General features: G+C 43.7%; 1 protein-coding gene across 4 annotated transcripts; it reads left to right on the forward strand.

The window, feature by feature from the left end:
- The first annotated feature begins 307 nt into the window (after positions 1-307).
- mgarpa (mitochondria localized glutamic acid rich protein a) lies at positions 308-17,350 on the forward strand. 4 transcript variants are annotated; one of them, XM_076103547.1, is made up of 8 exons: positions 308-536; positions 4,767-4,867; positions 5,080-5,185; positions 6,534-6,551; positions 12,737-12,991; positions 14,632-15,485; positions 15,676-15,722; positions 15,974-17,350. In XM_076103547.1, the coding sequence occupies exons 1-7, from the start codon at positions 461-463 to the stop codon at positions 15,709-15,711; spliced, it is 1,446 nt and encodes a 481-aa protein (XP_075959662.1). In that variant the 5' UTR covers positions 308-460; the 3' UTR covers positions 15,712-15,722; positions 15,974-17,350. The 4 variants fall into 4 exon arrangements, with proteins under 4 accessions (XP_075959662.1, XP_075959664.1, XP_075959663.1 ...); XM_076103549.1 differs by lacking the exon at positions 15,676-15,722; XM_076103548.1 differs by lacking the exon at positions 6,534-6,551.
- The last annotated feature ends 3,125 nt before the right edge of the window (positions 17,351-20,475 follow it).

Raw genomic sequence — 20,475 nt, forward strand, 5'->3', positions numbered from 1 at the left:
AAAGTTATAATTTTCCTTTGGCCAATACTAATTTTAACTGAACAAAGCTTGAACGCATCATAATGTAACTGATCGGAACCTTTGTTCGTTAGCCGTTAGCGGTGCTGCTAACGTTGCTGCTAACGTTGCTAGCTCTCCTGTCAATTTAAACACGGATTGGTTGTTTACAATATAACATCAGAGAGGGTCCGTCGTCTCTTTAGCCACTTTTATATGTTGAACGTCCTTCTCTTCCAGGGGTCCGAATGACTCCTCATACTCCTCACCTTCCTCTTTCTGTGGCATTAAGCACCCTTCATACAACAGCGCCGCACAACCACATTGCGCAACAGAAAGCAAGTGTGCCCTCCGCCTCCTCCTCGCACACGTTTTTCTGACCAGACCAGCCATTCATTCATTCATCCAGCACTTGCTGAAACTGCTACATTCATTCCCCCCCACCGTATCCCGGAGATCAGCGATGTTTTCCTGCAGAGCGGCCTGGCAGAGGTGTGGGCCTCTGGCGCGGAGAGCAGCCTACAGGTTGCCCCGGGATGGTGAGTGTTCATCACTGGGACTATTGGCAAAACACAAAATCTGAATTTCTCGTATTATTAACCGTTGTCTTTAACGCAAGACTTGCGCTTTTAAATGTGACGTTTTCTCGCATCATCCGTCGCCTCCTGACTGAAGTGTGTGGAATAGTACACGTTGTCCTCGTGCGAATGTTTCTGCATAGCTGCATTCCCCCACCAAGCTGGATAATGGCAATGGCTGCCCATAGGATGTGAAGGTCAACTCGAGCTTTTTTTATTTGGTGGGGGGCTGAAGCTGGGCTGTAACACGTTTGTGGTGTACTTAAATTTTTCTTATTTAAAGTGTGCGTCTCAAGACGTACGGGTATACTGTGAGCCCCGGTTGGAGTATTTCCGAATGACAGTTACCTCCCTTCTATCCACGGCCAGAGTGTTAAACAGAGCAGCAGACTGCAGGTCAAACCCGCAGCGCCCTTCATGTCACTTCTCGGCTTGTGTCAGTTGGCCTTTTTTAAATTAAATGACATGTGACGCGTTATACGGTACCGGTGTAAAACTGGCCTCACCGTGCACACGCGTCCGAATGAACGCGGGCACGCGCCCTCTCTCTCTCTTCTCTGGGAAGTTCATGCCGTTTGAAAAGCGAACGTGAGGCATGTATATGTTCGTGTGTGACCTTCACGGGCTGCGGGTGGCGTGGAAACATGGTGGCCGCTGTCGGTCACGTGATGCGCTCGTGTGACTGCAGTCTAATGTAAAGAGTGCGGCTGACGTAAGCTCTCTGACGTCAGTGTCAGCAGCTTCTCTCTCCATCGCTGATAATGACCTTACATAACCACAGGTGACACATGGAAACATTGGAAACTACTTAAGGTAGAGTGAGTGAAGATGTCGGCCTAATGATAGAACACCAGCTGAAGGGGGTGTCCTTCAATCAGAGGATCGGTAGTTCGATACCCGCTAGTTCATGTTGATGTGTCCTTAAGCAAGACACTTTACCACTTAACAAGAGGATGGTATCATGGTCTAATCCTCCCGACATCTTGACCTGCATCCCCCTCCACTAGCCCCCCAACTCCAACCTTGCTTAGACTTTAGCCGGTAAAAATAACAGGGTGTCCTGTCAGAGCCTTGGACTCCGGATTAGTTCCTGAGAACAGGAAGAGTTTAACCCCCTCAACACTGGACATGACAAGTCCCCGTACACTGGCTATGGATAAGTACTACACACAAACCCACTTCCATACAGCCAAACTATCTACTACAACTAGTTAATGACATTGATTCCTTTCATGTAATCTAGGATTATTGATGACAGTGTCCGCCTCATAGAGTACATTAAATGTTCTTTAATCGCTATTCGGAGCATTAATACAGCAGCGAACAACCCCAATCCATCTGTGTTTTTGCACTAAGAGTCTGCGGGGCACGGCCCCCACCAGAGGGCGCTGTTGTACAAGAAGTTATAGGCTTTTCTCCATTTCAGATGCAATAATGGCAAAGCTTTGTCTACTTCATAAAATGTTTGCAATTTGTCATGTTCTGAATGAAATCTCTTCTCTAGAAACACATTGCTTTGTTGTGTGTGTAACTTGTGTGTCTTTGTGCCTGATGCTGCTTGGTCGGGCAGACCCGGCCCTACTGCACTGATCATGAGTGGGGCCTGATAGCCAGGGTCCCTAAAAGCATCCCATTGGTTGATTTTAAGGGGTGCAAGGGTGTACACGTGATATTGTACTTACATTAACGTTACAATAGTCGTGATGACTCGTGTGGATTATTTAACTACGGTACGATTTAGCACTTTACACCTTGAGCAAAAATTGACTGAATAAACGGGTATGCTCTTGGCAGAATTCTAACCTGTATGAAGCTTTGTGGAAAGTGCGACATTGCCTTGCGTGGACATGACGAGTCTGCCGGCTCGGTGAACCCTGGCCTTTTCAAATGCATATTTAAATGCGTATTAAAAACCCTATTTTCGGGCACTTCAGCCATTATTCAAAAACAAACTTTTGGATTGCATGTACAATGTTTAAAAGGATGAGGTTGCTCAACAGATGACAAATGCACCTTTGGTTGCTGGCCATGATCAGGCAGGCTGTTGGATGTTGACCTTTGGTGGTCATATGTGTTGGTATGGTAAGATATGTAGTCAGATCTTCATCGTGTGATTTTTAGACGGTGTTATTCGGCTGAAATTCGGTCGCCACTGCTGTTGGTGATACATTGGTCATGGCAGTGTCTCCACTCTCTCACTCACGTACAGCCGTATGTTTGGATTGCATCATCACATTTTCTCGTGTGAATATTGTGTGGCCCCACCCAAAATGTTCAGACCAAAATTGCCACTTCTGCTATCTGTTCAAGGATCATTCATTGGCATTATGCAACACAGGGAAGCACAACGAAATTCAGCTGCAACACAACAAACACGTGACGAACAAAACTAAAACAGTAGTGCAGTCCTGGAGCGCAACTCTTGAATTAGCATCATAAGGAATGTAAACAGCAGATAATATGGCCGACATCTTCACATTAAACACTCAACATGAGGAAAAACATTATCAATCAACTCTGACAATGTTTGGAGTCAGTTGAAAGAACTGCAAGGCACTCGTGTGTCCTGTTACCTGGATCTGTTTTATGAAAGGAATTCATTTGGGTGCTGTTTAGGTGCAGAGTTCATTGATTTACACAGTTTTTATAATGAAATGTTAAAAACTGACTTTGTTTAAGTGATGTGATGTCAGGAGTATTGGTAAAAGGTGTGGACTCCAGTCAAGTTTTTTTATAAATAGTATTGTTAAATATTAAAATGGATTGCGTGACAGGCTCAAACCGAACTGCGTACACGAGGGTGTATGCATCACCTTGCAGGTATCAAACAAGCCCTGACGAGCCTATTTTTTGGTAAACTTGATCTACTCTGCTGAATCCAATCAGAGCGTGAGGCATCGTGAGCCTCTGGGTGCTTTCTCACCATATCTCCTTCTACACTGAGAGCTGAAGCTTCGGGCTTGTGCAGCACATTGTTGTTATCCAGACCTGTGGGATCTTTTGAAAAGCTGCCGTGGGTCAAGTGTCATCAACAGTGAGGACACATGGAGGCAAAGCAGCCGATGTGAACAGTGAAGGCGAGGTTTATCATCCTCTGTGTTCTGTCTAGTGGTGCAAAGTATCATACAACTCACGGTACGGATCAGAGTCACGGATCCGGTAACCGATCGGATCAGCACAAAAGAAAAAAGGAAGCAAATAGAACTTCTAGAGATCCCTGATCACGTTCTTTTGCCGCCGATACAATTTTTTCTTCATAAAAACACTCAATTCAAATGATAAGGAAGTTAATTAATTATTGTACTTTAATGGATTAAAACAAATGTTGTCAATAGTAGTCCTAATTATGTATTATAAGCTGTTAGAGGTATTATAAACAGGTCATAATTCATCTCTAATATCTATTTATATATGTTGTGAAACCGATTTATTCAAGTTTTCTCACCAGTTTAAACACTGATTGGTTGGTTACAATGTAACATTATCAGAGATCGGCAAACAGAAAGCATAAATGATGACCTGATCACATGTTTTACTGAATGTTGATGGATAACGATCGTCAGTAAAACTATATTTCACCCTGCGATGGTTCACGTTAAACTGTGTAATCCGTGGTTCACGTGCGTGCCGAACCTTGAGGGGGGGATCAATACGGATCGACAGTGGTCCAGTACTAGTTCTGTCACTCTATTCCTTTCAGTGAATCACTTCCTGTTTGAACCTTCTCTAAAGCCCCCTTTTTGGACTGCAGGAACCTTCCCCCGGGACTAGTAGGAACCTTTCTACCTGCGACCTGCAGAGGCCCGGGTTGAAATAAAGTTCTGGGGACACTCGACATTTACCATCCCTTGTCCCCTGTCATGTTGCTTCTCATATGTCGGCGGACCAATTTGCCTAACCTGGGGCTGTCGGCCCAAACAGACGTTTGAATATTCGGTCTAGATAAACACATATTCATGCCCTCGCTAGCAGGGAGCCTCCGTTTGGATCCCACCGGTTACGTGGTTTGTTTGCACGACGTAACGTAGCGCTTGCTGTTGCCTCTGCCAACATTACGGTCGTTGTTGAATTATTCCTTGTCGAGCTTCAACCAACGTTTCCATTCAATGTTAATTAATGAAAGTGGCATTGATTGGCTCCTGTCATGCGGTTCATTCAGCGCTTAACATGTGACCTTTTAATCCTTTCCAGTTGTGCAACGGCGACCGATGTCATCCGTTCCTGGTGGGTCTGGAGAGAACATACTCTACACCCTGCTGTGTGGTGGAGCCTTTGTTGGCGCTGTGTCATACGTAAGTTGTATTGTTTTTCATCATTTGATCATCATGATACTACCACGATACTAACCTGCACTTAAAACCATTGGCATTGTGTCCTCAACAAAAGGTTTAAGCACTCAAGTGCAACAAATGAGCCAATCTTGTAGAATGACACAATTTGCAAAGTACCTGCAGTTTTAAATCCTTTCATTTTACGAACTGGAACTTCTTTCCTCCTCCCACAGGCATACAGCACTGTGAGCACAGACGGCGCCAGGTTCGACGACCGCATTGCAGAACTCAATGCCAGACCCAAGGTCGAGTGGGTACCTAAGCCATGGCCCCCTAAGAGTAAGTATTCCTCACCTGCCACTCTTTTCCACCACTCTACCAGACTACACTAGTGTTGATTCAAGACCAGATCCCCTCCACTAGCTCGCTAACTGTAATGCACATTGGGTTTGTGCCAGTTTATTCACATACTCAAACGATGACAACATGATGTTGTTTTATACTTTCATTTTGTTCTGTCATCAAGTCGCTCACAGAATTAGTGTTCAGGCCAGACGGAGAGTTTTCACTCTGCGTACTTTCTGGTATTCAGAAGATGGGAGATTTTCAGATCCCTTTTGGATCTCCACATCCTTCTCCAGTGCATTGCCAGTGAGATGGTTTGATGTCAATCATCAAGCGGTTACTGGATCTAGTCCAGCCGGACGATTGTTTCAACGCCGTCGACTGAAAGTTGCACGCTTTAAGATCGAGGTTGCCTCGACACTGTAGACCGTAAAATATGGACATGGTCTCTGTGCCGTCACCCGTAGGTTTAAAAGTGGGCGGCTCTAATGGTTAGCGTTGTAGCACAGCAGAGTGCAGTAAGGAAACACAGCAGAGACTCATTTCCTCTCAATACAAACATCCTCTGGTCCAGTACACACGACTGTGTGTATTTAGTTTGAGTATCATATCAGTGTTTGTGATCCCTGATAGTCTGCTTTCTATTGGTTCTGGCTAGCAGAATCTTAACTGCCCGTGCCCACTTATCTCATCCATCCCAATGTGGAGGAGATAAGTTAATTTGATCCATTTGACAAGTATGAATGGATCAAATGTACCAAATGACAGTGTGCTCCCAAATCCCATCAGCAGCAGCACAATCACTGCACAGACACTAATGTGTAGAAGATAAATCCACTGTGTAAAAGACTTTGCTTATGCTAAGTCTATCCATCACATACGGTCAGAAAGGATCACCTCCAAGCATTGACAAATGTAGTTGGTTCCACAGAACTACAGTTTTAGGGGTTGTAGAACTGCATTTTTTACTTGAGGAATCTTTTGTCCACCTTCAAACCAAATATTCCATTTTTACGAAGTTAAGTTAATGCATTCGTTGCTCCCCAAAGGACAAATCCTGTGTGATAAATAACAATAATGTTGGAAATTGAATATCCATTTCAAAAAGCATACCTAAGACAACAAATGGCATAACTAGCATGTTTGTACAGAAACTAATTGATTGAAATGCATATCAAAAGTCATTGTTCTTAAGCTGTAACAGAATGTAAACTGACCGTCCGACTGTAACGGAAAGAGAAAAGTTAACGACCTTTGCTGAACCTCTGCGTGTCCTCACTGCTCAGCTACTGTCACTGTGGCTTGATTCTATGACATGAATGGTGTTTCTGTTTGCTTGCAGGCCGGGACGAAGAAGAGGGTACGTCACAACACCTTCAGCATTCCATTCATTAACACTGCCTGAACACTTTCTGAATGCTCACTAAAATGCTGTGTTGAGTTCGGTTATGGGCTGGATTGGGCGTCTATGGGCTACTTTTACTATCCTGACTCCAACATTGGTTGCAATGAAAGTTCATGATGGCACTAATCATTGTGTATTTGTTTTAACACTCATGGTTCCAAGATCAGCCCGCCAACGGCGGGAAGGTAATTAGTCAAGTGACGTACACATTAAAATGGCCACACCTAAAACGGAGACAATCACACAAAATAGAGGTTTGTTGGGTGAGCTATAGGTGAAACTGAGAATGAGGAGCACTTTTTGTTTTACTGTCCTGTCTACGGGGACATGAGGGATGTACTCTTTAGTAAAATGACTTCCATTCATGTAGATTTCTTTTGGCTGGATGTCTATGGAAACCTTGAGCTTGCGCTTCAGGAAAGCAGCCTTTTTTTGTAGCAGATGTTATTCACCAGGTCTGGGAGAGAAGGCAGAATAGTTTAAGACCGAGCGGTGAAGTAACCTGTTATTTTGTAATTGAATGAAACTTAATGGAATGTGTCCACTGCAGCTGTAATTTGAGGGTTGGGCACGTTCATGACATGAAAATAAAGATATCAGTCAATATAGGTTAAATTATGGATTCTACCGATGAACTCAATTTGCACAATATAAGAAAAGGATAGAACAAAGAGGTTAGCGGAACAGGTTTTTAAAATGGGGAGGGGTTTGAACTGAGGAACATAAATACATTTACAGCAATCATTTAGTATCAGAGTATCCTGAGGAGCTAAGCTGTGTCGGTGCCCATATTTGCAACTCATTTTTAACATAATCCTATTCTGCATAGAGCTTGGCTATACTCGGCCAATCCAATTTTGACAAATCCGTCCTCCCATGTGACCCCAGTCTCAACTCTCCTGAATTTTTATCCTACTGGCCAAAAGGCTTAGGCCCAATCCCAATCTCCAGTCTCACAGGCTTTAAGGTCCTCCAGGGTTTAGTTCTGTTCTACTGTCAAATCATCCAGTGTTTTAGGACTCTTTCAGACATTAGGAACACTTTCCGTCACTCCACATTTCTGTCGACTTTGCTCAAGGGAATTACCCACAATTCATAGCAATATAACGTTAAACACGGGGTTACCAGTGTTAAACAAAGAAGACGCCACATGGGTGTTCAGCCTGTCGTATTGCATTTACTCAGAAACATTAAGGATTAAAGATTTTGTCATTAAAGCTGTTTTGACAAAAATGAGTGAATAGATTATTTGAAATGACCTCATCTTGTGAGGAAAGTGCCTGGAAGATGTTCAAATCAGGGAGTAAGAAATGTAAAATGAATACCCACATCATATTGTCATGGTAACGTGAAATGTTGCAGCAAAGTTGTTCCATTCGTATTCACACCATTTCATCTACCAGGAGACGTCAGTTAAGTCCCTGAGGGTTTTGGGTTTAGGGCCTTAGGGGGGACCTTGGGATTGGGCCTTAGTCTCCATCGGTCTCTTCCTTTGGTACCACTCGATCCCTCGTTTCTCTCTCTTCATTGTCTCCCTCACACTTCTCTGTGTTTCCAAGAGGCTTCAGATAAAAACAATCGATATCTCTGCTCCAAGTGAGACAAACTGCTGACTTTTGTCATAGTTTGCTGATGACTAAAGCTTGTTCTCACTAGAGCACTCGCCATCAACCTCACCAGTGCATCTTGGTAGCAGCTCATACCCATTTATTTATTGTTTTTTGCTACCTACACACCGCTTCTGTGGTTGATTTGTAGTTTGACGATGACCTTGTGTAAATTGAACTGGGCTCTTTTGAGAGAGCAAGAGTCCTTCCTCCCGTTTCTCTAATGCTTTGTGTCTTTGCTCTTTTCAGTGTAATGGTAAAGCTAAGGTCCTCTGTGGCCGCATGGAGATCCGTCCTAGAACTGGATTCTTTGGATCTGAAAAGGGAAACAAAAATCCCTCTCTCCTCCCTCCCTCCCCCTCCTGTACTGATAAGAAAGAAAGAGTGCTCCACTCAGCCTAAAACCTCGGGACAAGTCTGTGAAGGATATTGATTCCGTGCACCGTCCATTCTTTTTTTGTTTACCCCTCTTGCTGATAAATATTAATGTGCAACACTGTGAAGAGGATAAATGGACTCGACAGAAGAGTCTGAAACATTCGAATGGATTTTTCTTTAGTCAATGGACTTCATCACTGCTCAACACCACTGTGGGTTTTAAGGAGAGGATTTGTTTATGCGGGACATTTGGTGAACATGTGCTGTAGATGTATCTGTGGTGAGCAATTATTCTATTCATCCACTGTATTTGCAGCCGCAAAGGGCCACTTCAAAAATCATTCAAATAAATCGTTATGCATTGAGACTTGGGGAAACCTTTTCAGAGCAGTCGTGTTTTCAGTATGAAAGTAGCATTACAAAACATTAGAGTGGATTAAATGGTTGCAAGTCGCTTCCTTTGATCATGATCCCGGATTGAGCTTTTCTAGCTACGGGGTTCATCTTTCGATAGTTTTCTAAAAGGAGGAAGAATACTAGAAGCGTAGACTCAGTATAGAGGTGTGTCTGGATGTCCACCACTGTAAAGTCTAAATTGAATGAATACAAACCGCCATTGTCTTACCTTGGCGTGCAAATGTGGATCGGAACAATTCTGAATTCCAAGCGTAAAGAAAACTCCAAACTGAAGCAGCTGTCGATGACTTGCAGCACCTCACGGCCGGTTAACAGCAGTCGACAATCCTATAAAACACTGCAACCATACAGCCATAAATGTCCCCAAAATATATTATATATATTCTAAAAAATAAATGTTAATGCATGATCCCCTCCAGGCTTGCACCAGGTAGAGAAAATACAGTTATTGTATTTTTCTAAACATTAACACTGAAGTGATGCTCACTGATGGCCATAACATTGACCTATAGTTGGTATTGTTACATTTAGCGGGAGATGCCTGCACTTTTAAAAGGACAGTGGGGATAAATGCAGAACTAGCAGCTCCTCCATGTTGTATGCTCATGTCTTGAGCATTTTACCAGTGGCGGGCCGTGCATTTTATACCTGGGCCTTCACTGCTGTCCTGCAGCTGAAATACCACCTTATAACCACATTACGGCGCCACAGCTATTATTCATTTTTAATGCTGTAGCTATGTACGTCTTCGCATTAAACCGTTCGGTACGAGTCGTTTGAATAATGCTAGAGCATTTAGAAAATGCAAAAGCCTAAATTCAGGAAAATATAATGTTCTCAACTGGTCTGGCTGTGGGATCCACCATGATTCCTTAATGACAAGCAGCGACCCAAAGAGATTATCATAGGATTTTATTTTCACAATTTGAGCGTTGAACGTCCTGCTCTGCAATGTCTTTCCTCGTCTCAGCACCCTCTCTCATGGTGCATCTCACTCAGTCAGAATGCATTTTGATTGGCTGAGCTGCATCACGTGATGTGATTCACTACCCATCAGCCTCTGCTGGCTGTTAAGTTTCGTTTTACGATAGTCACGTGCTCGCCCACTGACCAATTACAGCACACTCTGCACCTCGCGGGAAAGCTACACACGGACACTGAGCGGCATGTAATGCTGATGTCATAGGCCTGAGCGCAGGCTCTGACAGTCAAAGAATACGCCCAACATGTCAAACTAAAGATCTGATTGGTTGAACACTATGACAATCAACAATATCGTCCCCATTTACTTTAATCTGCACTGGCTGCAGGTGAGAGTCTGCAGGCCTCGGGCCTCTCTTCTTACCTAGAGACACAGAGGTGAGATCTGATTGGATAAAAGCTCTACTTAAAACAAGCTGCACTGGAAGCAGAGCAACTGAGGAAGACAGTAGCTGTGCAATGAGAAAATAAGATAATGGGAAAAATATTTTTATAAATTATAATACATGTAGTGTATTTAAGAAAAAATATTAAATGATAAAATAGATATAGCTTTGTGATTCTGTTTAGGCCAGCAGAGAAGGCCTTGCAGGCCTTGCAGGCCCTGACGGCCCGCCACTGCATTTTACCCATATCATGAAATTCTAACGGACCAGCTGGCTATTGTCGATCCCAATAGTCACCGCTCAAGTGTTGATCGAGTCAAAGTGGACTCCTGGACCAGTCTCCCACAACTCTGTGTGTTTCTGCTGATGGTCAATGTGGATGAAATGGTGGAGGATCTCTCTGTTTAAAGATTAAAGAAGCTCAACCTACTTGGGCTCGCTGTCAGACTCGCTGTCGGAGCTCCAGATAGCACGTAGTTTGTTAATTGGATGGTAAGAACCAAGATTCAACTTGACCCCCTTCTACCCTGCACCTTGACCCGCACTCCTCTCCTTCCCCCTGCCCCCCCCCCCCCTCCTGTCTATGTCATGCCCCTCCCTGTCTTTGAGTTTGCATGCGGTTTAGTGTCGTGAATGTGTCGCCTCTTTGTTGTTTTTTCCCAGGAGAAGTATTCACTGAGGCAGTGGTGTGTTTTAGAAGTGGCTTGTCTACAAGAAGTGCTTCTGGATCAGCCTGCTAGGTTTCCATCCAACGGCCTGTCCGTCTCATGTTTTACACAGCTGATATACACTTCTTCTAACGAGGTTACACTTGTCTTTGCAATGCACCTCTTGTGATCGGATGCACCACAACGGAGCTCAGCTGTGTCCCCACATGTGTGTTGACAGTTAACGCAACCTCAATGATGGCCATCGGATATATTTTGCGGTCAAAAGAGCAGCTATAAAAACGGTAGATTTCATTTCCTATAAATTCTTCACAATAAAAGTCCCCCGTACTTTTTTTTTTTTTTTTTTCTTTGCTGCCTTCTCTTCCTCCCTGTAGTAGTAGTTGAGTTATTGGAGAATGGCTGCTGACAAAGCTCATTTTCCTATCTTTTTTCCCTGTTGTATAAAAGCTTTTATTTTAAATCATTTTCATCATCAGTAACTTAACAGGACTCAGAGAGCAAGCTGTGCTCCAGCCTGGTTGTCCTCTCTTCCCATTGCTGTCCACAGGAGATGATGATGGAGACCTACATTTAATAAACTGTCTGTGTTGTGTCCACATGCTGTCCACACCTCACTGAGACCACTGAGGTGTGGACAGCATGTGGATACAACACAGGCCACCTCGGCATACGGCCCCGGCTGGTCCGATCCTGATCTCCGAGCGCACAGACTTGACAGTCAAAGCGTCCCGGCATGACCGGATGACAACAGTTTGCACTGAAAAGACCCGTGTAACCCCCCCCGCCCATAAACCTTGAATGCAGCAGCTAAGAGCTGTGCGAGTTCAGGAGAGGGGCACATCTGCTGTTGTGTGTACATGAAAGAACAACGCTCACTATCTGAAAGCACCCGACATTTGAACAACCCGTTATCTTTGACAAAGATATTCAGCACACGTCTTTTTGTCATCTACATTGTAGAGCTGTCACTTCAAAAGAAAAACATCAAGTTTGAATGAATGAGAAACTAACGTGCAACTGTTCAAAAACATTCCTAAGAAAGTCACGTACCCTCGCTCTGCATCGTTGAACCGTATGTCCGTCCGGTCCGTTCTCATGAACACCATATCTCAGAAACACGATATCTCAGAAACACGATATCTCATGAACACGTTATCCCAGAAACACGTTTTTTTTTTGTGAAAATTTCTTTAATTTTGGCACAAACGTCCAACACGTTTTTGGCCGTAACTCAATAATTCATGTGCTAGCTATGCTAATTATGACACTTTCACATTTAAAAGTATAAAAATAATGAAGAGATGATACTTTGGACGGACATGGATGAACTGCAACAGGAGGTGTTTTTCCACAGTAAGATTGTTACCGGTCAGATGGTGTTCTTTGTATCCCACTGTTGTAAGGGTGGTTTGGATTTTGAATAAAGAGTGACAGCTCTACTACATTTGAGTGCGCCCTCTCCGTTGTGTAGTTCAACACACCTTGGATGGAAACCCAGCTGCTGATAATATAATAATAATGCCGCTTTTTAAAATGCTGATTTATCTTCTAACATGCAGCGTCTGTGTCTGTAGAAAGCACAGAGCAGCTGCACCGCTGATTTGATATCGTTGAGGGAGGGTGGCTGCTTACTGTAGTAGATAGAAGAGCGTGGTAGTGGTACTCTGGCTAATGTGCTCCTTCTGCTTCTTGTGTTCCAGTTGGAGAGGAGGAGGAGGGGGAAGTGGCAGCTGAGGAGGCCGGCGAAGAGGAGGCGGCCGCTGATGGCGAGGCAGAGACCGTAGCCGAGGCGGTTTCCGAGGCCGTGGCGGAGGAGGTTGCCGAGGTGGCGGAGGAGATCGCTGAGGCAGCGCGGGAAGTGGAGACGGTTGCGGAAGAAGTGGCTCACATAGCCGAAGCGGTCCAGGCTGCCGCAGAGCCAGCCGCCGTCCCCGCCGAGGAGCCCGACAGCAACGGTACGACTTCTTCACCTGAGGTGGTGGTGGAGGAGGAGGCAGCTGCCTCTGAGGCCTGAAGATCCACACAGTCATTATAGGGAAACATACACACACACACACGCACTACCAGACACAACCTCGACTATCTCTAAACCACTTTCAATTAAGAGCCACTGAGAACAGTAACACTGGTAGCTCACTGTCTAGAACCCCTAGAGGGTAGTTGCTTCTCCTTGGGTGCCTGGGTTCACCTCTTGTTCATCATCCTCTATTAATTTCCTAAAGCTGTATATTATTTTCTCTCATATTTATTGGAGTGGGTATCGGGCGCAGCATTGTGCAATTGAAGCGTTTCTTCTCGTAAGATTTCTGTTGGTGTGCAGCGTAGATCACCGTGTGCGATGTCTATATTTGTTCAGATTATAACGGAGCCCTCTACTCAGCAGGCTCCTCTTGGTGTACAGCTGCACACCACAGGGAAACATTTCCAAAGTGGCAAAGAGGTCTTTATGTGACTCTTATGCAGTTATGGGTGAAATAAATGTGATCACTGTGAACACAGAATTGGCAGGAACAGCCCTCAAATACTGTTATATTATTGGTATATTTTTGTTTCGAAGGGCCTAATGCTATTTCACGAGATTTGACCAAACACTGTTTTTCATTGAAAATCTCTGTATTGTTGCACTTCCTCGCCACTTGTCAAAGAGCAGTTGTGTATACCCGACAGCAAAAGGAGATGGCTCTGTACAAAGTGTAACTGCTGCAGTGTGCTCTTTTTATCTTCAGTGTAATGTGAAACTAGTCACCGAGTGATTTAACCCATATGTGATCATTATTTTATTTGACTTATAACTGGTTAATGAGCACTGTGAACATTTTAGGGTAACTCATCAAGCCACACAATAAAACCTTTATCAAAGCGGAAAGGTTTACTGCCGTCTTTAATTTGTCTGAATTGGTCTTTTAATCCTAATTTGTATTGGAGCTTTTAAGGATCTTTTCTAGCTATCCATTCCACTTTAAAGTCTCTCATATTGAATGTTGTTCTACATGGAACTTGCAGACGTAAGCTCGCTCTTTTCATTTATTAAGTGAGCATTTCAGCTTGATTGAAATGCACACTTAATAAATGCATTTTCATATGCATTGCATTTTCTTCTCACTGCTTTCTGCGCCCAACTCTACTTTGAGAGATGCACTGTGACCTGTATTTGTCAAGACACACAACCCTTACCTTCTGCATGGTTCGATATGTGCACGATGACCTAAAGTATGTTCCATTTGTATTGTTCAAAATTCCCAGTCTCTTCACAGATACTGTGTATCAGCACCGCTGCATGTTTTGTGGAAAAGGGAAAGAAATCGCATACGTACGTGCGTGTTGATATTTATCATATACTCGTATTCTGATATGGAAGATCTTCATTGGTTTATGGCACTACATCGACACCCGTAGCGACTAAAACTGCTTTCCTGTTGCACCTTCTTCTACTGCAACTGCTGTTGACGTTGCACCTGCACGTTGTCGCAATCCACCAGATAGATTTGCTGTCACTGGATTTGGTTAAACACCACAAGTTGAGTTACCTTAATGTGGGAAAAAATATATAACTTCAGCATCAGTGATGTTTGGATGGCTGGATTTTGTGTTTCAGTGCCGCTGGCAGCTGCCTCTGCTCTAGACGTACCAAAGATCACTGAAGTAAAGGAAGAGGTGGCATCAGCTGTTGAAGACATCGATGAGTCCGTGGCACCAGTTGAGGAGGCTACTAAACCAGCAGAAGAGGCCCTTGCCCCAGTAGAACCTGCACCCACAGAAGAGGTCCCTGCACCAGTAGAGGCTGCACCTGCTGAAGAAGCCCCTGCACCAGTAGAGGTTGCACCAGTTGTCGAAGAGGCCCCAGCCACAGTAGAGGTTGCACCAGCAGAAGAGGCCCCTGCACCAGTAGAGGTTGCACCAGTTGTCGAAGAGGCCCCAGCCACAGTAGAGGTTGCACCAGCAGAAGAGGCCCCTGCACCAGTAGAGGTTGCACCAGTTGGCGAAGAGTCCCCAGCACCAGTTGTCGAAGAAGCCCCAGCCCCAGTAGAGGTTGCACCAGTTGTCGTAGAGGCCCCAGCCACAGTAGAGGTTGCACCAGTTGTCGAAGAGGCCCCAGCACCAGTAGAGGTTGCACCAGCAGAAGAGGTCCCTGCACCAATGGAGGCTGCACCAGTGGTTGAGGAAGCCTTGGCACTAGTAGAACCTGATGTTACCACAGCTCTTGCTGAAGAACCAGTCACCACCACAGTTGAGGAAGAAGTTGCGGCAACCCCTGCTGCAGAAGTAGTAAGCCCTGTGGTGGTGGAAGAAGTAGCTGCTGAGACCCTGGCAGAAGGTCCAAAGAGAGAGTACATTGTCGTGGTCCTGGAAGGAACACCTAAAGCTGATAAATCGCCCAAGGTGCTTGGAGTGGGGTCCATGACTGGTAGAATCATACCAGCTCCAGACGACGACGGCCCTGCTTCTGAGGTACCAGATAACTTTGTTTTTTGACTGATCTCAGATTGGTTACTCCATGTCCTAATCTTGGTTTCAGTGTAGCAGTGTTTTGAGAAAGGCTTTAAGAGACCAATTTGTGTTATCAGTATGCTTCATTAAGTATATATAGTGGTTTAAAAAAAAATCTCTTTAACATGGGTTTTTACACTCTGCTACTCAGGGTAGGCGACGCCTTCTTAGGATGCAAATGCAGTAGTTCCAAATAAGGTACTGAGCCTTTGATTTATTTCTACCATGGTAGTTAGAGCATGCTGTGGACATGACGTACTTGTTCTTAAAATATAACATTCCCACCCGTCCACATTTCTATGCTTACGGTTCAAATACACTCCAGGGATGTAGAATTGTTTTTTTAAATATATTAATATTGGAATATATTAAATATATTGGTGTTTGTATGGCTGCAGACAGTGTACACTACTATTGACTTCTGTGCTTCTGTCCATCACAATAAACAGCTTCCTGAATGATGACTTTCTATCCTGCAGAAGAAGATGGATGTGCCTTCCTCCAACACTTTCCCCTTACTCCCATAAAAAACACTGCAAGGGATAATATGTCATTCCAGTGTAAAGATACACATACTGCACAGTGTTCAATGCTATGTGGAGCCATCAAACCGACATATGAGCCCATTACTGTGACACTCTACACCGACTTCCATGTCTTGACTCCATAGTCCCGGATGAGCCCAGTCAGTAGTTGAACAGATCTCTGGTATATCTTTTAGTAGCCTCACTGAGCCATTCAGTTACAGTCAGTGTTTACTGCTTCAGAAAACTACCAGAAACTAGTTACACATTTTAGAGAGGCAAGGGGGGGGGTTGTGTTTTACTTCATCAGCATTCTGAACAGCTGGAAAACACCTGCTGTACTATTGTTATGAAGAAACACCTTGAACACACTGGCTCAACGGCCCCTTTGTACAGAAGCTACCTCACCGTTCCTCGTATTTTCAGTCCTTACAAATGAAACTCCTGACCTCTTCATGACGCAGTCACACGGAGGTTACACTTCCTAAGCCAACAACACAGTTGCTAAGCCACTGACTTCAATATGCACATCGTTATTCTTTTCAAAAGCTGTCATTTGATCACCCAAACTCATCTTATAAAACTAAATACTACAGGCGTTTTGATTTCACGACACTTTTCTAATTATTATACAGTGAATGTATGAAATACATGGGACATTTATTAAACTTAGCCAAAATCCTTTTTATCCACATCTCCGCCTCAGTCATTGATCTAGATTCAATACGTAACACTGTTTGTTTGTCTAGGCTGTGGGTTCAGTGAGGTGGATGAGCAGCATTGTGTTCTTTCACTCTTTGCTTTTCTTGTCTTCGTTCTAGCGGTCAGATCTGTGTAGATGTGTGATTTAATGGCTTTGCAGCAAGTATGACCAGTAATAATATCAGATATGTGGGTGTGACATGAAATGTGTGTGCGTGTATGTGTTTTGGAGGTGTTGCGTAATGTCGGAAGTGAAGTCTCCCGTGTGAAATGCTTTGACAGCTGCTGTTGTGGTCCTTTCTTCAGGGACTTCCTCTTTCAGATGTTCTCACCTCTACTATTGAACCTCTGGCTGTGTTAGCTTTGTGTACGGTATTTGAAATGGAATCACTGAGGGAAGATTTGAACATGACTATGTATTTATTTTTTAAACGGAAATGAGAGCAATTACACTCTTGACGGTCTTCGCTGCTCGCAGAAAGGATTTTGTAGTCGGATGTGAGTGGATGCCTTTGACTTAGCAAAGGACTGAAACTGTGACTGTTTCACATAATACAGTTTTTCTTGTTTTTTTGCTTAATAAAGTGGGATTAAACATGATTTCTGTGCTGTCATTCTTTAGCCAATTTTTCCCACAACAATTGACTGCTTGACTCACCCTAAGTTGACATAAGTGTGTGTGCTGTAAAGTCACAAAAAAGACTTGCAGCCCCTGTGCTAAATGATTCAAGTTCAAAGTAATGATAATGGGTTACTGGTCATTTTAAATGCTGGTGTAATACATTGTCACCCTGCAGCGTTCATCTCCTGTGCTCTCTCTGTTAGTGCTAAACTCCAACCACACACAATGCCAGTCAGCTGACGGGCCGCGGTGAAGACGACAACTACACTCGTTACTGTTAGTGCAATAAAACTTTCTGGAGTAAAAAGTCAAAACTTTGTCAATAAATCTGTTTAACAAGCATGAACATGTAAACGAAAGAGAAATTCAAGCTGCTCTCATCCACCACCGCTGTGTTTACGGCACACTAGCTCGGCTAAATCTTCTTTTTTTTAAACAAAAGCTGTGTGTCTGTCTAACTGCTTATCTTAGTTTGTTCTTGTAAACGTATCTGCTGCCTGAGACAAAGCAGCTCCTCCTCTCTCTAGTGGTACCTGCAGGCAGTGAATCAGCAGAGGACAGAGGAAGGAGGGAAGAGGACAGGAGGACTGACTCATGTTCTTCATTCATTATAAACTTCACTCAGGAATGTTGTTTATTAGGGCCCGAGCACCGACGTAGTCGAAGCGGAGGACCTATTGTTTTTCGATTGTTTATTATTAGGGCCCGAGCACCGACGTAGTCGGAGCGGAGGACCTATTGTTATTCGATTGTTTATTATTATTATTAGGGCCCGAGCACCGACGTAGTCGGAGCGGAGGACCTATTGTTATTCTAATGTTTATTATTATTATTATTATTATTATTATTCTTAGTGTTTCGTCGCAAAAAGGAGGTGCTTGGGATACTGGGAATTTTGTGAAATTTGGCACGCAAGCCAGAATTTGCGAAAATTGCAGTCTGATTGGGGTGTCCAGCTGGGCTATGAAATATTGGCTCGATAGCGCCCCCTATTGAGTAGCCCCAACATCGGGTTTCACCTAGCTGTATGAAATTTGGTAGGAATGTGGATCGTGATGAGACGCACAAAAAATCCTCTAGGAATTTTTCTCTAAACCAAACAGGAAGTCGGCCATTTTTAATTCTATGATGTTTTTGGACCGAGGCGTCATACTTTAACGAACTCCTCCTAGAGATTTAACCCGATCAACTTCAGATTTGGTCAGTATGCTCTTGAGACCTTGGCAGTGAAAAGTTACTCAAAGATCAAAAAGTTATCGAACTATGTGTCCGTGGCGTGGCGTCAAAAAAATACCATTCGCCGCGAAACAGGAAGTTGTTGTAACTCGGCCGTACATTGTCGAATCTGCTCCAAATCTCTCATATGTCATAACATCCTGACCCGGAACACATCTATATGATAATTTAGAATCATAGTAATAGCGCCACCTAGTGGCAACTGGAAGTTGTAAGTTGTGTACTTTGACATCCTGCTCCTCACAGATTAATCAGATCCCTCTAAAATGTTGTCAGAACAGCCTTAAGACCTTGATAATGCTTCATTGTGAAAATTGTAAGAAGTTGATGAAGGGCGGCGACGTGGCGGCTCGGTGAATTTCGATCCTTCGCCATGAACGAATAAACTGATGTAACTCAACTCCACGTCATCAGATCTTTACCAGCTTGCACATGTTTGATTAGACTCCCGGCCTGAAGACATCTGCAGGCCAATTTTGAATCATAGTCATAGCGCCACCTACTGGTAACAGGAAGTTAAAGTCATTATACTTTGGCTTGTTTCTCTTAGTAGGTAAATCAAATCAACATCAAATTACTTCCACACAAATGTAAGAAGTTCATAATACCAGTTCATGAAGCTTTTGATGTTTCGTCGAACGCCGTTGCCGTGGCGATGCAGTCTTCGCCGTTAACAACGAAGGTCATTTTGAGAGGCTAAAAATGCTCGAAACATAAGCAAACTTGGCAAGCAGATTACAAGCCCAAAATTTAGTTATGGAATATGATTTTATTGGTTCAGAGTGGCAAATCGGCTCAATAGCGCCCCCTACAAAATTTCAACGAAGCAGCCCTCACTGTACGTTTCACATAGATTTACAAAATTTGGTAGGCACATGTATCACATGTGGACTTAAAATAAAGTCTCTTGGGACCATGCTCTAAACCCAACCGGAAGTCAGCCATTTTGAATTTTGTATGAATTTCTCGTGTTTTTTTCCATTTCCAGGTGCTGTACTACGAACTCCTCCTTGGGAATTAATCCGATCAGCTTAGAATTTGGTCAGAACAATCTAAAGACCTGAGCGATTAAAAGTTACTAAAAGCTTTAGGTTTCATCGAATGACGTGGATATGGTGTGATGGCCATTTTACATGGTTCGCCATCAAGCTGTTGTAACTCGACTGTACTTTGTCAATACTGTCCCAAACTTGACATGCTTGTTGACTGTCATGGCTTTAGGACTTCTGCATGCCAATATTAACTCATAGTCATAGCGCCACCTACTGATAAGCACGGACGTAAGCAGGATTCTATAATTACAACGGCCCAAACACTGAACTTATTGAAAGGGTTTGTGGGCACACCATGAGAAAAAGACTTCTCTGATCTAAATATGTGCAAACTAAGATGCTTGGAGAGCAAACGTTAGATAACAGTGGATTAACAGTGGATCTGTCCAGAGCTTCTTCATGACAATCAGGTTAAACGTTATAATGAATGCTTCACACTACAATCTAAAGTTACAGAAGAACTTAAAATGAAAACAGTGTTAAATTGAAGTGTTCAAGTAACAGCAAATGGCACTACAGTTTTGTTAACTTTCATGTAAGTCCAAATACAATCAGCAGGACACTGCAGGGAGTTGAACCCCATCACAGTAAACTGACAGTCTGTGATGTTACAAACACTGAAGCACATTCACACGCATTCATTTTCTTAATGATCTTTTAAGGCTTACATTTATGATTGTATCGGATGTACACTCAAAACATTTGAGGCTTAAGACCTGGCAACATGATCTTGCTACGCTGCTGGTCTACGCAGGAAATATCTCACTCGTGCACGCAGTGTGTGATGGACACGGAAATTCATGGCCGCGTCACCC

This window comes from Anarhichas minor, unplaced genomic scaffold, assembly GCF_050575085.1.
Source record: "Anarhichas minor isolate MPS153535 unplaced genomic scaffold, ASM5057508v1 ptg000028l, whole genome shotgun sequence".
NCBI classification, from domain to species: Eukaryota; Metazoa; Chordata; class Actinopteri; order Perciformes; family Anarhichadidae; genus Anarhichas; species Anarhichas minor.

Bases quoted from the DNA above. Each gene is read 5' to 3' on its own strand.
- mgarpa (XM_076103547.1), top strand. From the start codon at position 461: ATGTTTTCCTGCAGAGCGGCCTGGCAGAGGTGTGGGCCTCTGGCGCGG. The intron at 4,868-5,079 runs GTAAGTTGTATT...CTCCTCCCACAG, and splicing joins TTGTTGGCGCTGTGTCATAC to GCATACAGCACTGTGAGCAC. The intron at 15,486-15,675 runs GTACCAGATAAC...TCTGCTACTCAG, and splicing joins ACGACGGCCCTGCTTCTGAG to GGTAGGCGACGCCTTCTTAG.